The sequence below is a fragment of the Erinaceus europaeus genome, chromosome 4 (assembly GCF_950295315.1).
Source record: "Erinaceus europaeus chromosome 4, mEriEur2.1, whole genome shotgun sequence".
Classification (NCBI taxonomy): domain Eukaryota; kingdom Metazoa; phylum Chordata; class Mammalia; order Eulipotyphla; family Erinaceidae; genus Erinaceus; species Erinaceus europaeus.
The window spans coordinates 119,053,633-119,078,344 of NC_080165.1; the positions used below are offsets into that span (position 1 = coordinate 119,053,633).

General features: G+C 39.4%; 1 protein-coding gene across 2 annotated transcripts in view; it reads left to right on the forward strand.

The window, feature by feature from the left end:
* The first annotated feature begins 963 nt into the window (after window positions 1-963).
* STX7 (syntaxin 7) overlaps window positions 964-24,712 on the forward strand; it is a 59,596-nt gene continuing 35,847 nt past the window's right edge. For both annotated transcript variants that reach the window (XM_007535363.3, XM_060190437.1), the window contains exons 1-2: window positions 964-1,064; window positions 12,232-12,382. In XM_007535363.3, coding sequence (XP_007535425.1) covers window positions 12,298-12,382 — 85 coding nt within the window. In that variant the 5' untranslated portion in view covers window positions 964-1,064; window positions 12,232-12,297. The remainder of the gene's footprint in view (window positions 1,065-12,231; window positions 12,383-24,712) is intronic.

Genomic DNA, 24,712 nt, shown 5'->3' on the forward strand with positions numbered 1-24,712 from the left:
TACTTTGTGATACAAATTCAAAATGTTCTATTTTTAAATTTTTACTTATTGATTTTTTTCATATGTTATTAATAGTTTGTTACAAGATTGTAAGATTACAATGTATAGTTCCATACCACACCCACCACCAAACTTCTGTATGCCCACCCTCCCACCTCACAAAGATAAGCACCATAGCTCTCATAGGTCTTACAGTTTGCCTTTTTCTGTTTTATTTTATTATGATTATTTGCTTGGCAAGTTCATGGAAATCATATCTCTAGATTCTTTTTTAAAAATCTAAGTGCAGATGAATTTTGATGTCCTGACGATCCTTCCAGAAAATAACGTTGCTCTAACATAAACAAAGGTAAAGTCAATCTCTTAATTTTATAAGGTATTCCTTCACCTGAAACAGCAATTTACAAAAAGTCTAACATTACATTGTTCGAATAGTTGGCACTGGAACATTTTCTGCTCTTTTTAAGCTGTCACTTCAAAGATGATTAGAATGACTTGTATGTACTGTAAAAGCCAGCCTACTAAGTGAGCACACTAAGTAGTGTGACTCTTTTCCCCCTCATTGTCCTGATAAGATTGTGTATTTGCTTTGATATTTTTCACTGGAGCTATGAATACATTCTACAGCAATTCAAGGAAACTACAAAGATAAGCATGAGTTGACTGGGCGGGCGGCTTTGAAGATATGCGTCCAGGGAGGTTCTTATTCAAGAAAGAAAATAGCTTGTCCAACTCCCATCTCTTAATTTTTACGTGCAAGCTAAATTGTTCACCTCCTGTTTTAGCTTCAGAGAGCTACTGCTGTCATTTTGCTGGTAATTCCTTAGAAAATAACCATGGAGGGCGGGAGAGGATCATTGTCACTCAGTTCCAAGGACCAATGGGAGGAGAGAAAGCCCCACCCCCTCCCCTGGACTGTGCAGCAGGCATGCGCACTGGGCGTCCCAACGCCACCGCCCATCTGCTGAGAATTGTCTCTAAGGGTTGTGTAGGGCTGGTGGTTCTCTGCGGCCAGAGGAGGAGGAGGAGGAGGAGTTGGTTGAGGAGCGAGCCAAGGAGGCTGGGTAAGACGAGCCTGGGAAAGGTTTCGCTGGCTGGCCACCCCGAGGCGCGATGGCTCTGTGGCGGTTGCCACTGCTTGTTTGTGCGCGTTGTCAGGTGTCCGCCGCCCTGCGGTGTGTAGTGGGCACGGAGGCGGAGGGCGTTCGCTTCCTGGAGCGTCAGCGGTTCCCCGCACCCCGGGCCCCGCACGGGTCCGCCCTGTGGCTCGGCTGGCCCGGCTGGCCCGGCCTGCTCTGAGCGCCCCGCTCGCCGCCTCGCCTCCCCGCAGCTCGGCTGGGCTGCCCGGGGGCTCCGGCGCGGAGCGCGCGGGGCGGGGCGGGCGCTGCAGGGGCCGAGCTCAGGAATCTCCTGGCTGCCCAGGGCAGTTCAGGAGTGGGTTCTTCCTCTTTTCAACTTACGTGTTTATTATAGAAACCACACTTGAAAGTTCCCTTCCCGGATTTAGTAGAGTTCGACATGTTCTGTGTGGCTACTGTAAAGGAGACATATATTTATTCAGAGGCGCATTGTAGCTCATTTTTGGTTTTGTTTGTTTGACTTGTGACTTAGACACTCTTTCTTTGACCTTCTCAGTACATGTTATTAATCGGTTTACATAAAGACCTTTAAAAGATATTCCAAGATGCCTCTCCCTTCTTTGTTTTATTTCGGTTGTTGTCTTTAAATTCAGATTTTTAAAAAGTAAAAAAAAAAAAAATAATAAATTAAATGACATATGTATGTATGTATGTATATACACCTGTAAACTTACACAGATTCTGCAAGGAATGGAACAATTAATGAACTTCAGTGCAGGGCTGTTTAGTAATATTGAGGATGGACATGTCTTTTGGGGGTGTCCTGAGTTTCTTCACTAGGCCGAGATTGAACACATTAAACTTTGGTGAGGACAAAGCTACTTTGAGAAGTTTGTCAGAGACTTGTGATTAGCTTAAAAGTATGCTCTGATTCAAAGCTTGTAGATGTTAGAATAGCACCTTGTTAATTCATTAAAGCTCCCTCCTCTCCCCCCAAAATATTTTGCTCTGCTGTTTCCAATAACAAAGTTAACTCTAATTTTATTAATCGTATCACACACTTTACCAAGTATTGGTTGTTGAAAGTAAGTTATGTAAAACATCTGCAAGTAAGTCCAAGTAAAGTTTGCTGTAGCTCTGATGTGAAAGATTAGTGTGTGAAAGGGTGGCACTGGAAGGCATTGGAATTTTCTGTCGTAGAAATATATATGTGTATATATATATATATATATAGAGAGAGAGAGAGAGAATTTTACCTCAGACTGAGTGTGTATTCCTAGGAAGTAGATACATTTTTACATTTTTTAAATTCATTTTACAAATATTAAGCACCTTTTATGAAAAGATTAAGTTTAGTGACCTAAAACCAAATAGTGGAATAGTTTACCGGATGGAGAGGCTAAACTAAAGACAACCGTTAATATAGTTTATATAGAGAATGCTCCTCACATGCATGGAACAGAAGCTATGCACTTGAAACTGTAGATTTCACAACATGGCAGAGTTGCCTCATGTTTTATTCAAGGTAGGGATAGATAATAAGTAGTGACCTCACAAGATCGTTTAAAATGCTACACTGTAATATAGTAAGTTATTAACAGAATGGCGGACTTCTCAGTTCAGAGCTCAGTGGTCACAAAGGTTTCTCTAGTGATGCATGTGATGAGAACTTGCTAGGGAAAAGGAGCCAGTCACATGAAGATCATGGGAAGAGTTTCTGAGGATCGGAAATGACATTCAGCAGTGGCCTAACAGATTAGTAAGCCTGGAACACAATATCTGAAAGAAAGCATTGGAATTTAGTGTCATATTTGTGTGTACATATGACACTACATTTTACCTAAGGCTGAGTGTGTATTCCCTAGGAAGTAGATACAATTTTTTATTCATTTTACAAATATTTATCAAGCACCTTTTATAAAATTGAGCAGTCCACAAAATAGATAGCTCCTGCCTTCAATTCTGGCATATGTGATAGAGAGAAGTTTGTTACTTTGTGTTGGCGCTCATAATTAAAAAACATGAAACTGACTGCTTCTACTTCTTTGACCATAAAATTTATGATTGATGAGAATCTTTTTTTAAATTTATTTATTTATTCCCTTTTGTTGTTCTTGTTGTTTTATTGCTGTTGTTGATGTCGTTGTTGTTGGATAGGTCAGAGAGAAATGGAGAGAGGAGGGGAAGACTGAGAGGGGGAGAGAAAGACAGACACCTGCAGACCTGTTTCACCACCTGTGAAGCAACTCCCCTGCAGGTGGGGAGCCTGGGGCTCAAACCAGGATCCTTTACTCAGATCCTTGCACTTTCCGCCACCTGCACTTAATCCACTGCGTTACCGCCCAACTCCCAAGTATTTTCAAGTCATGCTTTCTTTTTCTCTCTTATTTCATTCTTTTTTTAAAATATTTATTTTATTTCCTTTTTGTTGCTCTTGTTTTTTTATTGTTGTAGTTTTTATTGTTGATGTCATTGTTGTTGGATAGGACAGAGAGAAATGGAGAGAGGAGGGGAAGACAGAGGGGAAGAGAAAGACAGACACCTGCAGACCTGCTCCACCGCCTGTGAAATGACTCCCCTGTAGGTGGGGAGCCGGGGGCTCGAACCGGGATCCTTATGCCGGTCCTTGCACTTTGTGCCACCTGTGCTTAACCCACTATGCTACCACCCGACTCCTGCGATTGATGAGAATCTTAAGAATTATGCAACAAGTGCGTCCAATAGCCATGGATTCGAGGTGTGGGCACTGAGTCCCAGCGTCCTTATGGCAGGAAAAAAAAAAAAAAGAAAAGATCCATTAGCAATTAGGGATAGTGTATGAGTTCAGGATTCCATTTTACAATTGTACTTTTTCCTTTTTTCAGAACTATGCCAGAGTGTCTGCAGATGTTAGCATGGCACCTTGTTAATTTATTAAAATCTAGTTTCCCCGTCTTCTGCCCCCCAGAATATTTTGCTCTGCTGTTTCCAATAACAAAGTCAACCCTAATTTTATTAACAGTATTGCACACTGTACCAAGTAATGGTGGTTGAAAGTAAGTTACGTAATACATCTGCAAGTAAGTCCTGGACAATTTCACTCTGTGGCACTTTTTCACTTAGACACTGCAATACCAGACCTTCCTCAGGTGCCGTAGTATCTCATCTGTGTGGTGTTAGGGCTAGAATGTGGGCTTGCACATGGCAAAGTACATACTTAATCCAACAGGCTATGTCTATGATCCTAAATTTTCTCTTTCTTTTGTGCCATCTAGAAATAGGCTTGAGAAGATTCCTATTAATATTACTCTTTGATCCTCCCTTCCCCTTTTTCCTTTTGAAGTATTTATGTATCTTCATAAAAAGACATGAAGATGTGTATTTCACTGTTTGGTACGATTTTCTTTCAGTGATGGAAATATTTTGTACGTGTGTTGTCTAAGCTGCTTGCTACACATATGTGATAATTAACACTTAACGTGTGGCTTGGTGATTGAGGAACTGAAAATTTCATTTCATGTCAGCTTCATTGAAATAGCCTATGTAGTGGGTGGCTACTTTGTCAGATTATGCACATATGCATGATGAGCTGTTCGAAGCAATATGAACGGGAATTCTCAATGGACTTTCAGAAAGTAGTCATCAGAAGTGCTTTATTGGAATTTAGTTCTGGACTAAGTGGTCCAGTGTAGAAAGCAAATGTCATAATATGTTTAATTTAATTTTGACCAGTTTTATCACTGGTGCTCAGTGCCTACACCACTTCACTGTTCCCAGCAGCCATTGCTTTTTTTTCTTTCTTAGGTAGAGACTGAGAGACAAAAAACAGAGACAGAGAGAATGTAAGCCACCATTGCACTGCTCCACTAACCTTGGAGCCTCTCTCCTCTGCAGGGGGCACCCATGCCTCAGCTTGCCTGGGCTCATTACTGGGTCCTTATATTTCTTAATAGGTGCACTCTCCTGGGTGAGTTACAGGGTGGCGTCCAGGTCATAGACTGTTAAGTGCTCTGACAGTTTGTTATCTACATGAATCTGTATATGCTTATGTATATGTGTTACAGATTGTACTAAAGGGAACCATTTGGCCTCTTTATTCTCTCGCATGTCTTACCATTAGAAAAGGCAGCTGCTGTTGTATTTAAGGTCTCACTATTAGCACAGCTAGGTGTAAGCTGTTTGGCTGTGTTACATTTCATCTCCTCATATACTTATCCCAAAGCTGTTTCTTAATCTTTCTGTCTTATTTTTACTGAGGAGGGTGGTTAATGGTTTACAGTACAGTTGTTGACACATGAGTACAATTTCTCATCTCACCGTGATGGGAGTCTGTAAAACACTCACCTCCAATTTAAGTACTTTACTTATTTATTTATTTTCCCTTTTGTTGCCATTATTATTATTATAGTTATTGTTGTTGTTATTGATGTCGTTGTTGTTGGATAGGACAGAGAGATATGGAAAGAGGAGGGGAAGACAGAGGGAGAGAGAAAGATAGACACCTGCAGACCTTCTTTACCGCCTGTGAAGTGTCTCCCCTGCAGGTGCAGAGCCGGGGGCTTGAACCAGGATCTTTGCACTGGTCCTTGCCCTTTACGTCACGTGCGCTTAACCCACTACGCTACAGCCCGACTCCCTTAAGTACTTTTCTGTTGTCATACACCAGGACCTCATCCCCAGCCCTTACCCTACCTTCCAGCTCTCTCTGTAATTTATTTCTTTTTTTAAAAAAAATTTATTATTGATTTAATAATAATTAACAAGATTGTAAGATAACAATTCCATACAGTTCCCACTACCAGAGTTCTGTGTCCCTTCCCCTGGAAGCTTCCCTATTCTTTATCCCTATGGGATTATAGATGAAAATTCTTTATGGGGTAAAGAAGGTGGAAGGTCTAGCTTCAGTACTTAACTTCTTTGCTGGACACAGACATTGGCAAGTTGGTCCATATCTGCATGCAGCCTATTTCTGTCTTTACCTAGTGGGGTAGGGCTCTGGAGATGTGAGGTTCTAGGACACGCTGGTGGAAATCTGCCAAGGTAAGTCAGGATGGCTTCATAGTAGTGTCTGCAACTTGGTGGCTGAAAGGCAATAGGCCTAGAGCTCTAATAGATCCCTCACTCCACCATCACTGGTTACTTCCATCAGGAACATCATGATAAGCCCTCCTGTGGGCCTCTTCAGCACCTTGCCCCTACTGAAGAGCAGCAGTGGTAGGGACTGCCTCACTCTCCAAAGGGAGGCTGGGTCAACCTACTCTGCCACTCAAAGAGACTGGCCCTGAAATGAGTGCATCTAGAATATTCCTAGCTGTGACCATCGACTGCAGCTCACACTGACAGGGACTCAGAGGTTACACAGGTTCCTGTGCTAAATATGAATAGATATGGACCCTGGGTCAGATCGACAGGGTTTATAGTTTATGGTATTTATATACTTTCCTATATTCGGGAGCTTTTCTCTGCCCTAATCCAGCTTTCTAGGCCTATTCTCAATTCTGACACCATCTTCTCAGACTACTTTTATCCCACCTGCATTTTAGCTTTTGGGCTTAGAAAAAAATAAGTAAAGTCATGGGCCCCTCGGAACATACCTAAAATAGACTTCCTAGCTTCTCCCTACACCAAGACCCCTAATTTCATCGGCTCTATTTCTACCTTTGGCCTCCTGTTTATTAAACAGTTTGTCCTGCTTTGTATCTTACTGCTTGCTTTTCAGCCACCAAGTTGCAGATGCTGCTGTGACGCCATCCCTGCCATTCTCAAGAGTGGGTTTAGAGCCAGCCTGCAAGCACAGAAGTTTACATAGTAGACTTTCATGCCTGGGACTGTGGTCCCTGGTTCATGCCCTGACATTATCATAAGCCAGAGAAACCATAGTTAAGCAGTGCTCTGGTAAAGATAAATAAGTATTTATAGAAGTAAATATAGAAATAACAAGAATGAAGGAGCTTAGCAAAACTTCATAGAGTGTATGTATGAAATAAGTTAGCTTTTCTAATTGTACTCACCTCTCTTTAATTTTGTTCTACAGAAAAGCAATAGTGCATTTAATTTCAGATGTTAACTCTCATGCTTATATTGGACAAATTACTTATTTTGTCTGTTCACATAAAAAATTTAGTGTAGCAGTTGTACATTCCTTATAGTTTTAATGTAAGAATCAACTAAGAAAATGTACTAGTAAAAGATCTCAAAGCGATATTTAGGAAATAATAAGAGCTGGATTAATGTTAAGGATTGTTTTGATGAATTTTTTGTACCTTTCATCATCATATACAAATTTCTTTTCTTCACTCAACTCTGAGCTGAGGTATTCACCACTGTGCAGTTTCTATAAAGACATTCCAACCAATAGAACTGCAATAGCTCTTTGGATTAATTAAGCCCAAATTACCTCACCAACAGAATCATTCTCAAATTTAGTATTTTATGTGAAGGGTATGAAAAACTGGTAGTGTGGATGGCCAGTTGACTGATTCTCTGAAGTGAAGAAGGGAGTCTATAAGGAAAATGCTATAACATGGGCTATACCTCTGAGAGTTTTGAGTTTACACAATAAAGCTTAAATTGACAGGACTTCATAATTCTACTCCCTTCATTGGATTGAGTGATAGTAATGTGACTGATGCAGATGTGGTTGTCATTATCTGTTAATGCTATACCTATGTAGATGTAAGAGTAGATGGTACTATTCTTAGGAGCAATGTGGAAAAACCGTTTCTCATTATACCTCCCCCACCCTTATTTTTAAGAACTCTGGCTTATGGTGTGAGGGAGTGAATCTAGGACCTTGGAGCCTACATATGACAGTCTGTTTGCATAACCATTATGTTACACCCCTACACACACACACACACACACACACACACTATTTCCCATTTTGATTCTGTTGGCATGCCTAAATGTTGAGTGGCTCGCCGAAGCATAACCATTATGTTACACCCCTACACACACACACACACACACACACACACACACACACACACACACACACACACACACACACACACACACACTATTTCCCATTTTGATTCTGTTGGCATGCCTAAATGTTGAGTGGCTCGCCGAAGTCAGTATTTTCTACCACCAGTTCCTCTGGGTGTGGAAATGTCAATTGTCAGGCTCCTCTAACTTTAAAGACATGTAGATCCTAAGGAATGTATGTAAAGATTATGACTTGAAGACATGGATGCAAGATTAATTTGTGAGTAGATCATAACCAAAACCATGTGGATTGAGAAATCACTCAGAGAGGACATAAATGATTTTAAAAAGGAACTTTTCTGTGTTTAATGAGATTGTGTTGGTTGTGCATCAGTATCTAGAGACGTTGTTGATAGTGGGAAAGGAGAAAGAAAATATTGTTGAGTCAATCAAAATTTTTCATCAGTATAGTGGAAGATTCATTTGGTAGTGAAGATGAATGGATACTGATACTTGCTATAATAGGGATTGACCTTGAAAGCAGTGGTATTTGCAGTTTCTGAGAACCTATATCTAAGCCCCACAATGGCTCCTAAATGTGATGCATCTTCTAAGCCTTCTGATGATGAAACTAAGCTCCAGAGGAAGATGTTTACCATCCAGGAAAAGGTGACACTCTAGGATATGATCAAAGATGGCAAGAAAATCATGGAGGTTGCCCACTATTACAGCTTGAATCTTCAAGTCTACACTTTGCTCCTATCTGTAAAGATGAAAAGAACATCCATGCAACAGCTATTGTCTCTTTCAACAAGGAAAACAAAGCTAAATGAGTGTTATTTCATGTCTAGAGGACACTTATAATGTTAAAAACCACATTTAGAAGGTCATAAACAGGCTTTCTATGCTCTGTTAAAATAATTGATTTATAAATAATACTACTTTGAGGACATTTACTTATCACAGTAGTGTCTGGAACTGATGAACTGCAATAAACGAGGGACAACTGTTTGCCATCTTCCCTACCCTCACTGTGACTTCTTCATCCAACGTATCATCCTGGGGCCTCCCTCTTGTGTGTCATTAGTTTTGTGTGGTAGCAAGTTTGTGTAGTATCAGAACTGGAATCTGGGGGACTGAAGTTCACCTCTACCTTATGGGTGGGTTAGCTTGCCTTTTCAGATACTTCATTTTTTAAATACTTATTTATTTTCCCTTTTGTTGTCCTTGTTGTTTTTTTATTGTTGTTGTAGTTATTATGGTTGCTGTTAACAATGTTGTCGTTATTAGATAGGACAAAGAGAAATGGAGAGATGAGGGGAAGATAGGGAGAGAGAAGGATAGATACCTGCAGACCTGCTTCACCACTTGTGAAATGACACCCCTACAGGTGGGGAGCCCGGGGCTGGAACTAGGATCTTTACATGTGGGTCCTTGCCCTTTGCACCAAGTGTGCTTAACCCACTTCGCTACCACCTGACTCCCTTTTTTTTTTTTTAACTTTGTTTATTTAATTTGATAACACAGAGAAATTGAAAGGGTGGATAGAGAGGGGGAGAGAGAGAAAGACAGAAACACCTGCAACACTGCTTCAGTGCTGTGAAGCTTTCCCCCAGCAGGTGGAGACCAGGGACTTGAACCCAAGTCCTTGTGCATGGTAACATGTACATTTAACCAGATACGCCACTACTCATTCCCCCTTTATATTTCTTTTGATGCACCTACTCCCCAGATACTTAATTTTTATAGTCACAATTTGCTTTTTGTCACCTATTTTAAAAGGAGATTTTGAAAATTAAATGATTAATGTGAATTTTTTTTCACTTATAGATTTTTTTTTCTTTTTTTCTTTTTTTCTTTTTTTTTTTACCTCAGCACTGCTCAGCTCTTTTTATAGTGGAGTGGGGGATTGAACCTGGGACTTTGGAGCCTCAGGCATGAGTCTCTTTGAATAACCATTATGCTATCTCCCCACACTCCACAAATTTTTTTGTAATATTAGCTCCTTCCTCTTTCCCTTTCTCTTTTGTCTTCTACTTTTGTCCTTGCCATGAATAATCTGATCAAGAATTGACCAGGAAGCACCTCTTTGATAAATGACACTCTGCATTTGTCTTAACCACATCTATTGAGTCTGCTCACCACAGGCTTTGTCTTTGTTTTTCATTGACACCAGCCATGCCTAGGCTTCCAAATCTTAAGTTTCTGCTTCATAAATTCTTTGTAGGTAATTTAACAGTGAGATTTCCTTGCTGTGTTTATCATTTGTGTTTATTATTTGTGCCCAACTCATGCCCTTTCTCTAATTTTTGTTGTTTGGATATTTGTTTTTAATTTTACTAGTGATTTAATATTGATTTACAAAATTACATGTCAACAGGGGTATAAATCCACTTCATTCCCACCACCAGGGTTCTGGATCTTCAGTCACCCCACTGCAAGCCACCGCATGGGCTAGGCATCATCTCTACAACTATCTGTCTACATTTATACATAATTGCCCCATTTTTCTTCCTGATCCAATCATGACAATATTACTATCTCCATATGTCCCTCCTCCTCCTTATTCTCTCCCCCCTTTCCCCCTTCTCTTTCTCTCTCCCTCTCTGATGCTGATGAAGCTGGAGTTCAGAGCCCTCTTATCTTCTTCCTCCTATCACTTCATTCCTTGCTGGGAGTATGGATCAAGTTTATTTTTGGGATGCAGAAAGTAGGGTTTTGGCTCCTGTAATTGCTTTTCTGCTGGACATGGGCGTTGGCAGGTCAATCCATTCCCCCCAGCTTGTTTCTTTCCTTCCCCAGTAGGCCAGAGCATTGGAGAGATGAGATTCCAGGACACACTGGTGAGGTCATCTGCCCAGAGAAGTCAGGATGGTATCATGGTAGCAAATGCATATTGGCGTCTGAGGCTGTAGATTGTTCAGCTATGTGTCCAATTTGGTCACTTGTATTCAACTGTTGTTTGGGGGAGAGCCCATCTGATCGCAGCTATTCCATAAGCCACGCCTCCTGGAAGTCTCCTGCTTCTGTGCTTGTTATTTTGCAGTATTCACTTTATCCTTTTTCCCAAATGACACACTGAATTTGAGCAGTTATTTTATCATTGCTTCTTTGTTGTGGTTGTTTGCTTTGCAACTTCCAAAGTGCACAGCTTAATGCTGGACATATAACAGGTTTTAAGTAGAGGGTTGAGCTTGCAAATTGCCAACCTTTTTTCCACTATTCACTGCACATTCAGTGAAAAGATGGGTGTAGGCCTGGTTGAAATTCTTTCCTGTGCACAGTGCCATATGCCAAGACATTCTTTAAAAAAATTCTTGGTTCCAATTCTTGAGTGCTGTGGTATGGATAGAAATAGAAACTTATTTCATCGTATATACTTCTTTTTTGAGTATTCTATCTCTACTCCCCACTCTAAGATGCTGCCTTCTTGAAGAGAGAATTATTCACCTGCTCTGCCAGGAAAGTGTGATGAGCATTTCATAGCATTCCTCTTCCCCTCATTTAGGAGGTCTGTTCCCTGAAATCTGACCATCTCTCCCATTAAAATTAGAACTTCATTAGTCATACGTTTCTGAGCTAAGGGTATTTCTGAGCTAAGGGTGTTTCTGAGCTAAGGATGTGTTAAATTAGATGTAGTAGGGACCAAAGTAGTGGTTCAGCAGTAAAGTTTACCTCACATACCTGATGTCCTGATACCTCATGAGAGAAGAAGAACTCCGTGGAGATTGTCATGCTAAAAAAAATGTTAAACTACGAGTTGCCTGAGATTCTGTTTCTGACATCACATAAATTAGATATAATGGCATTTCTTGGGATGGACTAGCCTGAAGTTTGTATTCTGTTTAGTAAATGTTAAATTAACTGTTCTGCACCATGAATATTTTAAATGTTGAGAAAAGTAAACAGTGTATGGCCCCTGCATTATATTTGCTTGTCACTTCCCTTAGAGAAGGGATACAGATAATTATAATTAAACTCAGAAAAGGGACGCATTAACTTTTCCTTTGAGAGATAAAAAAAAAAGATTCTCAAAGAAAAATGTATAATTTGAACCATAATTATTTGATATGAATCTGACTATGAAGTCCAGTTTTGTTTTTTAAACATAAGAGTCTTGCTTAAATATCTTTTTACTATATTCCAAACTTGTTACTTAATTTATCATGTGTAACTTCTCAGATCCATAATTTAGAAAATGGAATTCGGTAATTTAATAAAATTTTTTGACTTTAATATTATTTAGGTGGCTGTTGGGAAAACTGCATAGCCCACCAACATCTGATGAAACTAGTGAACAAGCAAATCAACCATGTCATACACTCCAGGAATTGGTGGTGACCCTGCCCAGTTGGCCCAGCGGATTTCTTCCAACATCCAAAAGATCACACAGTGTTGTAAGTTGAGTTCTAAATTGAGTTGATTTGTTTTCAGTTCTTAACTAACCTTGGAAGAGGTTTATAAAAGGATAAGAGTTGATCAAGAAGAGGAGCATTCCTTCAAGATGAAGTTTAAACAGATTCAAATGCTTAAGAGTGAACATCATACATATATTAGTTTCTATGGAATGTCATGCACATAATATGTCTAACTCCATTCTTGAAGTAGATTAAAAATACTTATATTTGCTTTGAAACTGTACCTAGATAAGATTAATGAAATTTGTTCACAGATTTTCTCATCTTTAGAACTTATAAGTCCTACGAAAAGCTGAAGGAACATTTGTTTATTAAAAAATGAAATCAGACAGGATATGATGTAAGTTCATTTGTAGACAGAATACTAGTAGACCATCAAGATGGCATCTATCACCATGCCACTCAGAATATGCCTTATCCCATTGTTACGTTTTATTGGAGATTATTACTCTTCAGAATACATTAAAGAATCACAGAAAAAAGAAAAAAAAAAAAAAGAAAAGCTGTAGCTGAACTGAATTTATAGTTTTTGTTGTGGTTGTTCCTTAATCACAGCTAACCACAGCCCAGTGTCATGCTAGTCATCCTGCTGTGGGTGTTTTTGCCCTCTGGCACTGTCTGAACTCTTGAGCAGAGTAAGCTAATATAGTTTTGTTATTTGGTCTACTTTGAGAAGGCTACCATCTCTGGAGTAGAATGTGTGAACACAGTGTTGAAATAATGTTTTCAGATGACTAGACTGTTTTTCTTCATCTAATCGTTAACTTCCTGATATGATTATTTTGCCTGGATGATTTGACTAAGATCCCAGTATGCTTTGCAGGCCAAGGGTGCAGTATTATGTTATATATAGATGCTCTATGAAAGTGTTCCTGTGCTTGGCTGTATAAAATAATTTTTCTTTTTTTAATAATCTTCTATAATTTTGTTTTTTAAACCTTTTTTAATTGATAACAGAAATTGAAAGGGGGGGTAGAGAAGGGGAGAGATAGAAAGACAGAAACACCTGCAACACTGCTTCAACACTGTGAAGTTTTCCCCCTGCAGGTGGGGACCAGGGGTTTGAACCCAGGTCCTTGTGCATGGTAACATGTGCATTTAACCTGATGTGCCACCACCTGGTCCCCCTTTATTTTTCTTTGAGAGTAATTTTTGCTTTACTTTTATTTCTTTTTAAAATTTTAAATATTGGGGCTGGGTGGTGATACACTTGGTTGAGCGCACGTGTTACAATGTGCAAGGACCCAGGTTTGAGCCCCTAGTCCCACTTTCAGGGAGAAAGCTTTGTAAGTATTAAGCAGGTCTGCAGGTGTCTCTCTTTTTCCTTATCTCCCCCTACTCTCTCGATTTCTGGCTGTCTCTATCCAATAGATAAAGTTAATTTTTAAAATTCAAATATTTATTTATGAAAACAACAGGGAAAGAGAGAGAATAGGAGTATCACTCTGGCACTTGCCATGGTGGGAATTGAACTCAGGAACCCATTCCTGTGTGTTCAGCACTTAACCCCCGTGCCATCCATAAGCCACATTCTTTTTTCTTTGGATATATATATATTATTTTTTATTGACACACCAAGGTTGTCTCCGAGATTCAGTGGCTTCTACTCCTGGAGGCCATTTTCCTTTTCATAGAGATAGCAAATGAGAGAAAAAGAGAGGGGAAAGAGAAAGAAAGATACCTATAGTACTGTTTCTCCTCTGTGAAGCTTCCCCCCTGCAGGTGGGGTCTGGGGAACTTGAACCCAGGTCTTTGCACATAGTTAGGATGACTCCATGGTTTATCCATTCAGAAGCAAAGCAAAAGGCTAGGATTATGAACTGAGAGGGAAAGGACCACAAATGAAGAGAAGTGGAGAGAATTCTATAGTGTCCCAAGTTAGTTTTATAGTGTTTTTTTTTTTCTCAATATGTAAGTGGGGAAATCTGATGTTTATAGATATGAGAACATTCCAAAGTCTTAGGTCTAACATAGTCACACAGGAGTGAAACACTGGAACATTAAAAAATTTAGAGGAGGACCTCCAGGGCAGGGCTCCTTAGGTAAGATGTATATATGCCTCACCGTGTATGAGACTCTGAATTCTCTCCCTGGCACCACATGGGAGCATTGTTTTCAGCATCACAGGGAATTTCATGAATGGTGGATGGTGTTTTGATGTCTTTTTTACCCTCTCATCCCCTTCTCTAAAACATATAGACTAAAAATGGGGCCAAGGAAGGGGTTTACTAGTATCATATGTACCCAGGATTACTGGTTCATTCCTCAGCACCACATACATAAAACAAGTTAGTTCAAATATATATGTAGAAGGCAGAAAGATAAGAGGAGCACAAAATCAGAGTGTACCTAATGAGATTTTTTTTAAAAAAAACTATGGTAGATTTTCATAAATAACAAAAATGCATTTTAAGAATTAGTGAGGCACCTTCTTTGTCTAATGCTACCTGCCGGGCTAGCTTCACGGGCAGGAGAGAGACGGACGACCAGGGACTTATGACTGAGCTGGGAACACAGTTCAATCTTTATTCATGAGGAATGCAGTTCAAGCTATCGGAATCTAATCTCTCTTCATTAGAAAACCCTGTCCTTTATATCTCCTGAGGCGGAAGTGTCAGGTCGGAAGAGGATGTACATAGGATAGGGGGTGGGGAAAAGGAAAAAGTGTATGAACCAGTGGGAATTAAACTGTGGAAAACAGGATGTGACTAGGAGAGGGGGCGGAGTGGAAAAAGAGCGCCAACCAGTGGGGATTAAACCAGCGAACAAAACAATGATTATGTAAATAGACCACAGCATCAAGCAATGCAACAGAAGGGGTCTTAGAAGCAGAATTTAGAAGCAGACCAACGGCTACCTAGGAAATTGCATCTGTCTAGCCAGTGACCTTGAGAAGGATGCTCCTGTATCCATGTTCCTAGTGTAGTTGGATAAAGGATCCATCCCTTACATGTAAAAACACTTCAACACCCTCCTTACCCCTGCTGATGTTTGTGAGCACGTGTTTATGTTCATATGGCTAAGCCTAGCTGCTTGAAAAACTGGAAACGTCCTGTAGTTGGAATGCAGTGTGTTCACTGATTGAGAACCACTTTGTTTTAGACAGGAAAGGAAAGTCAGGGTTTAGTAGGTGATTAGCAGATTCTACCAGGGAAGTTGAGAGACGAAGAAAGTGTTAAAATTTTCCACCACAAAGGGGAGATTCAAGTGAGAAATGCCATTTAAAGAAGAATGAATTGCTGGTGTTTGGTTTACTTTTTATATACCATACAGAGCTGACGCAAAGTGTAGTCTGAACATTAGGTTATGAAAAAATATATAATAATTTGTCTGAGCAGACCTGGTTTTAAATGAAATAGGAGGTAAAGGCATCAGATAGTATATGGAAAGTTGTTAGAATTTTATGGAAAGAAAAGAAAATCAACTACTTGCAGTGTTGACAAGTGAAAGAATGGACATACCAGGGAAGTAGAGAAGGTTTAGTACTCTTTAGAATTTGGAGTCAAGAGCTGACTGAAACTGGTCATTACTGTGTATTTTTTTTTCTAATTCTAAGAATTAGTATCTAGATAATTTAGATAAAATAAGTTGCCAAAAGTCTCACCATCCATAAAAGCTGTGCAGATAACAGGTGGAAGTGAAAGGCAGAAGTGTGAAATTTCAGTTCACTTTTTTCCCCATCTGGTAATGCTAATAATATTAAATGTGATTGAATAAAATGATTCTTTGCACCACTTTTAGGTGCTTCTACTTACACTACATTTGCATCTCTTAAATTTTTGTCAATGCAGATTAGCTAGTATTGCAAAAAGACATCTAAAGAGAAAGCATTGTAAGTAGGCAGTATGCTTGTAGTTAGAATGTGTACATTTATTGAGCTGAAGTAAATTCTTCCTGAATACTGAAATGGGAAAGTTTAATATCATGTTAGTTTTGACTAAAAACAATGAAACCTTGTAAAACTTAGAATTGTGTGGTGTAGGTAGAACAAAAAAAGAGGGTAGCAATCCAATAGATTTTTGATTCTTGAATGAATCTAAAAATAGCATTCGGTTAGACTGGAATTTTGTTGTATTTTTAAAACTGTTGTATTCCAGTGATTTAATTTTGTGAAAAATATGATAAAAAAACAGTGTTAGTAAATGTAACTTTTTTGTTAAGTTTAATTTATGCTGTTCATTTCCTTTCCTAGTGATGTATATAAATTAACAAATAATATAATTTATATAAAGCATGAAGTGTCTTAGATGTTACAAATACTTAAAATGTAAAATGCTTTCATCATAAATACTTATTAAAACAATATGAATTTTTGAATACAGACATAATAAATGTTAGCAAGGATATGGAGAAAAAGGAACCCATATACACTGTTGGTAGAATCGTCAACTGGTTCAGCCTCTATGGAAAATAATGTGGATATTTCTACAAAATGAAATATAGATTCAGGAATTCCCTTCCATATTTATTTGAAGAAAAAGACACTAGCTAAAAAAATATATGTGCACACCTGTGTTTAGTGCAGTATTAGTAGTAACCAAGATTTGGGTGGGGTGGAGGATAGGGGGCAAGTTCTGAGTGGGTAATGAAGTAGTGATATGTATACTGGGAATATTACTCAGTTTTAAGAAAATGTGAAACCTTGCCTTTTACTGTAATTTGGACAGACATGGAGGGGATCATTTTAAGTAAAATAAGCCAGAAGGAGAAAGACATTCTATGCCATTTAGGAAACAAAGAAAGGGGACATAGGTGAACTACAAATAAGCCCTGGACTTAAAACTACAGATCTGAGGTTACTGAGGGAGAGAGAATAATGGTTATTAGGTGGGAGGCAACCCAGTGCTCTGTAGTGAGGGGAAATTCCATTCGTGGGTGAGGTGTAAATTATATTGTAGAGACCACAACAGCTATACAATTTTTTCCTCCAAAAACAAGTAAATAACATATAACTTTTAAAAATAAATAGTAAATAGATCTAACAAATGAACTTTGTTAGGAATGTCTTCTTGGAACATTTAAAATGATTGAAGGTCCAGGACATAGCTGTAGAGCACCAGACTTAGGTGCCCGAGACCACAAAAGCCCCAGGTTCAGTTCCTGGAACCACCATATTTGCCTGAGCTGAGCAGTGCCGGCCCCCTGCCCCATGAAAATCAATTTTAAAAAAATGTATAAGATAAAAAATGATTTAGAAAATATGTTTATCATATAGGAGAAAGTACTTTTTTTGTTTTTTTAATGTATCAGAAACTCCAAAGTATTTGAGATTCCTGTGCCCCATCTGTTTGTCTTTTTCTTTTTGTGGGACAAAGTAGTCCTCACACACATGCACAGTTTCACTGCTGTAGGCCACATTTTTCTATTTTTTTATTTATTTAAACTTTATTTTATTTGATAGGACAGAGAGAGAGAGAGACAGAGAGAGATGGAGACAGACACTGACCTGCAGCACCACTTCATGGCTTGTGAAATTTTCCCCTGCAGATGGGGACCAGGGTCTTGAACTGTGGTCCTTGCACATAGTGCACCACTAGGCCACTAAAATTAACATTTTTAAGAATCTTAAATTCTCTCCTAATACATGCGAGACTATTTTTTCCATGAATTTTTATTTTATTTTTTAACGGAATCACGGAGGACATGTTGATTTGAAGATTTTTTTTGTCATGGGCAGTTTCGTGTCACCAAAAGATAGGTGTCAGTATACCTCACCTGCCTGCCACCAGAATGCTGTCTTCTTCCTACATGTGACACATAGTCCCACTCCCTGCTCATATTCCTTTCTCCTCCTTTTGAGTCCTTGTATCTGTTGAAGTTGACCGAAGTTTATTGATGTATCACTCTGTATTTTCCTCTTATTTCCTAAGATCCATCCATGAATGAGGTGATCTTATATAAAACTATTATTTTTTTTTTTTCATGAGAGACCAGTTGTTACTATTGGGCCCGTAGTGCATGTGTTCAAATTAAGCAAGACCAGCTGAAGTTCCACTAAGATTTATGTCTAAGATAAGATCTACTTCTAAATTGTAGGTCTGTTTCTAAATATTAGCATGAGAGAGTTATTGTCACATGGATCGCTAGTATGATTCATGTCAGAAATAATGAAGTCATATTGAAGGGAATTAGTGAAATGTAAATAACAACTGACCATGAAGCATAGTTATTAAGATAAAATTTTCCCTTGTGTGTAGTATATGTCATATATTCCAGTACTAATGAGAATTCAGGCATCTAGAGTGTTTTTGTAAAGAATACTCTTAAAAATGAAATAGGGTGGGGGTAGATAGCATAATGGTTATGCAAAGAGACTCTCATGCCTGAGGCTCCAAAGTCCCAGGTTCAATCCCCCACACCACCATGAGCCAGAGCTGAGCAATGCTCTGGTAATAAATAAATACATAAATAAATAATAATAAAATAAAGGTTAAGGGAATATAACTGAAATTTGTCATCACTTATATAGATTAAAGTTGTTAGCCAAATACAAACTTGGAATATGTATTTTAAACACACACACTTTGTAATTAACTTTATATTCTGTATGCATAATTTCCCTATTTAAGAATCAGTATTTAATGCTTATTCTCATAAAGTTTTTAGGAAATTGAGATGAAATAAAACTTTTGTATTGGAAGTGTGAGCCCTTTATCATTTCTAAGAGTAAACAGGGTTCTAATGAGTCTGGTAAACAGAAACTTGTTTTTGCACTTTAACATATGACTGCACACAAGGGAAACTAACATCTCCAACTTCCCTTTTTTGATGACAGAACAATCTTAAAAAAAAAAGAAAAAGAAAAAGCTTTTTTTTTTTTTTTCTTTACCAGAGCACTTCTCAGCTCTGATTTAGGGTGATGGGGCTTAAACCTGGGACTTCAGAGCCTTAGGCATGAAAGTCTCTTTGCATAACCATTATGCTATCTAACCCCACCCAGAGGAGTTATATTCCTAAGAAGTTAATGGATGTGCTAGATTTGTGTGTTTATCCAGGAGTTAGGGGTGTTTGTTTTTTCTGTTTTCTTTTTTTTTTGGGGGGGGTGTCTGAGATGGGTGGGTCTGTTGTTAGATGAGAAGGCAGTTTATAGTCGTTGAAACTTGTTTTCTTCTCTCTTCTTCACCTCCCCTCACTCTTATTTCCTCTGCCCATAAGACACACATTTAGGATATTTTGGATTCCTCTCCACTTCAAGGGGAAGATTTCAGAAACTCGTTTTTAACTGTGATTTTCTTCATTCCCAAAATGCTTACATAAAATAGAGATATGGGTAGAGATTACTTTATTAATGGGAATTTTAACAGATTAAGGGGATTTCTACTTTCTCATAACTTCCCCTAAATGCTTAAAATGAACTCAAGAAAAGGCTTTCATGCCTGAGGCTCCAAAGTCCCACGTTCAGTTCCCTAGCTGCCTCCATCACCCTAAATAGAGCATTGGAGCAGTTTCTTCTTCTTCTAGCGTTTGCCTTTCTTCCGTAGCCAGTCAACAGGTCAGGTTGAAAGCTGTCAGGAGCTGCTTGTTGCTGGGCTTTGAAAGTGACTGGGATCCATGTGGATTCAGTCGGTTAGGAAGGATCGTCAGTTTCCCCAATGAATGGGTACTCACGGGATGCACCACGAGAAGGTCGATCCAATGCATCCCATTGGAGCAGTGATCTGGTAAAAATAAAAAAAATAAAAATTAATAAAAAAAAAAAAAGTTTGGGCCCAGCCCCCCACTACACTCTAGATTTAGTGCCTTGTTCCCTTTCACTTTTTCTTTCCTTGTGTATCATTATCTAAATCTGAATAAATCTCTAAGGGTGTTTAAAAGCATTTCATCACTTACAGCTCCTAAGTTTGAGCTGTCTGTGTCTGTCCTGACTATGAGCTTTGTTGCCCTTGACTCTAACCCCAAACTTAGTTGCTGTATGTCTTGGTTCTGCATAACCTGTCTCTGTGCAGATATTATGATTCTGCCTGCCACATTTTCCCATTTCTTTCCATTCTTTCCATCTTTGGTTTCACCATCCAGGTTCAAAACGCCACAACTATTTTTGCATGGTAACAGCTCCCCTGTTGTTCTGTTTCTGTTTTCCATTTCTATCTACAGTTTACTTTCCCCATAGTAGCTAAGGTGGATTTAATATATATAGATATATATAGATATAGATATAGATATAGATATAGATATAGATATAGATATAGATATAGATATAGATGAGGGGTTATGAAGAGAACCAAAGCGTCACTCTGGCACATACAGTGTCAGGGCAATCCTTTTGATCTCATGCTCGTGAGTCCAGCACTCTACCTACTGTGACACCTTCCAGGCTGCTTAAGGTGGATTTTTAAAGCTGTAAATCATATTATGCCATCCCATATCTTAAAACTTACTTTTTTTAAGCAATTTTTTTCTTTTTAATATTTATTTATTCCCTTTTGTTGCCATTGTTGTTTTATTGTTGTAGTTATTGATGTCGTTGTTGTTGGATAGGACAGAGAGAAATGGAGAGAGGAGGGGAAGACAGAGAGGGGGAAAGACAGACACCTGCAGACGTGCTTCACCGCCTGTGAAATGACTCCTCTGCAGGTGAGGAGCTGGAAGCTCGAACCAGGATCCTTCCACTAGTCCTTGTGCTTTGCGCCAGGTGCGCTTAACCCGCTGCGCTACTGCCTGATCTTAAAACTTTCTAATTACTTTCTAAGGCACGTAGAATCATTGAAATCCCTGCCATGCATCTTGGCATTCTTTAAAACTTGATAATCACCTCCACTTGTCATTATCTCATTTACTTCCTCTGAGCAGCTGCAGTGTCGCTCCCACATTGGTTCCTCTTTTTACTTCTTGGTCAGCTCATTCTTACCTCAAGAGCTGCATTTGCTCTATCTCTAAGGCCTCTTCCCTGATTGTGACATAGTGGACTCCTTTGTGTTTAGATCCCTGTACAGAGCTTACCTAAAGAGAGGTATCTTTCCTGATCTATCATTTTGTCTCCTTTATATTAACCTACTTTGTTTTTATAATGCCTTTTATCAGTAAATTAAACTACTGTAGTTATTACTCTTATTTTCTTCATTCCTACTCAAATATCAGCTTCTTAAGAGAGCAAGTTTAAAAAGAACTTAAACATGTCTTGGGAACTTTACGCTTGCTTATATCATAGTCTATGATAAAATTGGTTTAGTTACATATTTTTCATAAAGTCATAGTTTCCAAAAACTTATCAACCTACCAACAGCATTTAGTGAGGATATACTATACCTAGTGGTTTATTTTTGTTTGTTTATTTTTCTTTTTGTTATTTCTTCTATGTTAGTTGCTTAATTTTCCATTATATGGCTGTGCTTCATACTATCTAACTAGACCTCCACTCGTAGACATTTTTTCTTAACATGTTTAAAAGCAGGGGAATTTGACTATTTATGCTGCCTCCACAAACATTCTTCTGAGACTTACATATGTGTGATGCTGATTACAAGATACAATTTGTTATATCTATATTCCCACTCTCCATTTAACATTATGAATTTCCTTATTGATGTTCTTACTGTCTTATTTGAATATTTGACATATTCAATATTTGTATTATAACTTCTCTTATTGAAATAATAGCTCATAAATAACTACTTAACAGCCACTCAGCTCTCCCCTGGTGGTAGCTGTTTGTACATTTTATAATAATAAAGACTAACATAGGCAAGACAGGAGAAATTAAACTGGGCTGTTCAATTTTGACTTTGTAGTGATTTTGACAATTCTTAATCTCATCTCACTGTTTTTTTCTGTTGTTATTTTTCATCAATTACTGAGCAGTAATTTTCATTTAAAGATGTTTTTCTCTTAAAGTAGTTACTAATTTGTATACCTGCCGCGGACCACTCAGTGGACGAGCAGCAGGAGGGTCAGGGGTCTTGAAGGCAACCTCCCAGGTGGGTCAGGAGTCGGCGAGGGAGAACAGATAGACACCACACTCTATTGGAGGGTGAATCTGGACTCGTTTTAATAGTGAAACTGCATTAGCTTTTATACCTTTTTCAGGTTACATTCAGGTTGCCTAAGCAACCAGCTCATAAAGAAGTAACAATAGTCTTGTGGCTTTGGCAGGCTACATGTTATTCCCCCATAACTGTAAAGAATGGGTACAATACTTTGTATCGTTCTGTTCCCAGGGGAGGTCATACCCAAAATTGTTTTAGACTTTTGCTGAGGGCTATCTCTACCATTAATCTTCTATGGGGGCGTACAGATCTTTGCCTAGTTGTGGACCACTGCTCATCTAGGTCTGGTACAGTTTAACTATTAATCTTTCTTTGTTTCAATATGTCAACTTGTACCTGGGAGGCCTCAATCTCTGTATTGTTTCTATGAGGGGCAAGTCATAACATGACTTGTTTTGTCCGTCTATGTTGACCCACCTTCTCCACTTTCAATAATGTAACTTTCAAATATGCTCCTGTGTAAGGGAGAGGGGGTGCTTCTGACTCTCCATTCCCACCAGGCACTGCCAAAGCATTATTAATCAATTGTGACAGTATAATTGTTTGTAGCAATAACGGGGGGAGAATGCGTCGACCCATTCCCGTCCTTCTGCCCAGCTTCTTTGAAGTCTGAATGCAGGTCCAGAGGAGATGACTTTGTAAGTCTCTCTGGTGGTCGTGATGGGGCGGTGCATATACCACATAGTTAATTTGGAAAAAGCTGAAGGTTATACAGTGTAAGTCTTTATTTTTCCATTTTTTTCCTCTGTCATTATCATGCTCATTATATAAGGAAGTCATCATAATTGGAATGAGACCATCTTCCTCTTTGGGATAGTCTGGTTTTTATCCTATGTAAAGTCTAAATAAAACAAGGCCCTCAAAAATCACTTAAGATTTCTTCCTAAGCCGTATGTAGTTATATTTCCACTGGGAAACTGAGAACATTTTAACTAAAAATCAGCTGAGGTCTGCTTATTTGTGGCGATTCAGCATCAGGCAGATGTTATCTGCCTACAAGAAACACATATAGCAGTCGATGAAGCTGCTCGATTCACCATCAGTGGATTCAATTTAATATGCTATAATCTCCATCCTAAACACGGCAGAGCCATCTACGCCAAATCGTGTCTTGCGGACGTTTACCATAAGGCCTCTTTGACCTTCTACGACTCCATTACTATTGGAACTATTCAGCTCGTCAACGTATATAAGCCTCCCAGTGCCTCATGGGATAACGAGGTCCTGCCTAGCCTGAATCACCCAGCCGTTTACATTGGAGACTTTAATAGTCATCACCAAGACTGGGGATATTCCTCCACTCATGCTGACGGCTCTATCTTAGCCAAGTGGGCTTCAGCGAATGACCTCTCCCTATTATACGATCCCAAACAGCCAGGCTCTTCACAGTGCTAGATGGAATAAAGACTCGTCACCCGACCTGTGCTGGATTAGCACAGTCAACGGCCAAGCCTTTCCCGCTACGAGACAAGTTCTCAAGATCTTCCCGCACAGTCATCACCGCCCAGCTATCATCCACGTTGGTCTCCAGCTCCCACTGATTCTGTGCTCGGAGAAACTAAGATGGAACTTTCGGAAAGCAAACTGGCATCTGTTCAGTGATCTTACCAACAAATCTATTCCTGCAATTCCAATTAACTCTATCCCCTCTGAAGATTCCTACAGGCGCTTCCGCCAAGCCATCTTCAAAGCAGCTTCCCAAGCCATTCCTCGTGGGAGACGTGCTAACTATACACCTTGTCTTGATGCTGAATGCGAGCAACTACTAAAGCAGTATGATGAGTCGGGCGACCCAGATGTGGCTGACCATCTCATTGCCTCCCTGGATGCAGCACGCCAAGCCCGCTGGCAACAACTCACGGAAAGTCTGAACTTCACCCACTCAAGTAGGAAGGCCTGGAAGCTTCTTCACAGACTGGGTGCCAGTAGCCAACCCCCTCCCGTCTCCCATCCTCCCGTATCTCCAAACTCAGTGGCCAGTCACCTAACTCAAGTTGGACGTGCTAAGATCGACCCAGTCTTGAAAAGAGAAATTTCCCATGAGTGGTCATCCCACTTCCGTTTACCTTGTCCATCTCCAAAACTCTCTCCCTTTACACTGTCTGAACTGGAAGACACTTTGAAGAGGGTTAAACCGGGAACAGCTGCTGGCTATGATAACATCACCCCAGAACTCATTCTTAACCTGGGCCCTGCGGCAAAGAAGTGGCTCCCTTCATTCCTGTCCCACATCTTGGAATCTGAGTCTATGCCCAAAGTTTGGTGTCGTGCGAAGATTATAGCGGTTTTGAAACCAAAGACCGACCCAACACTGGCCGCCAGCTAT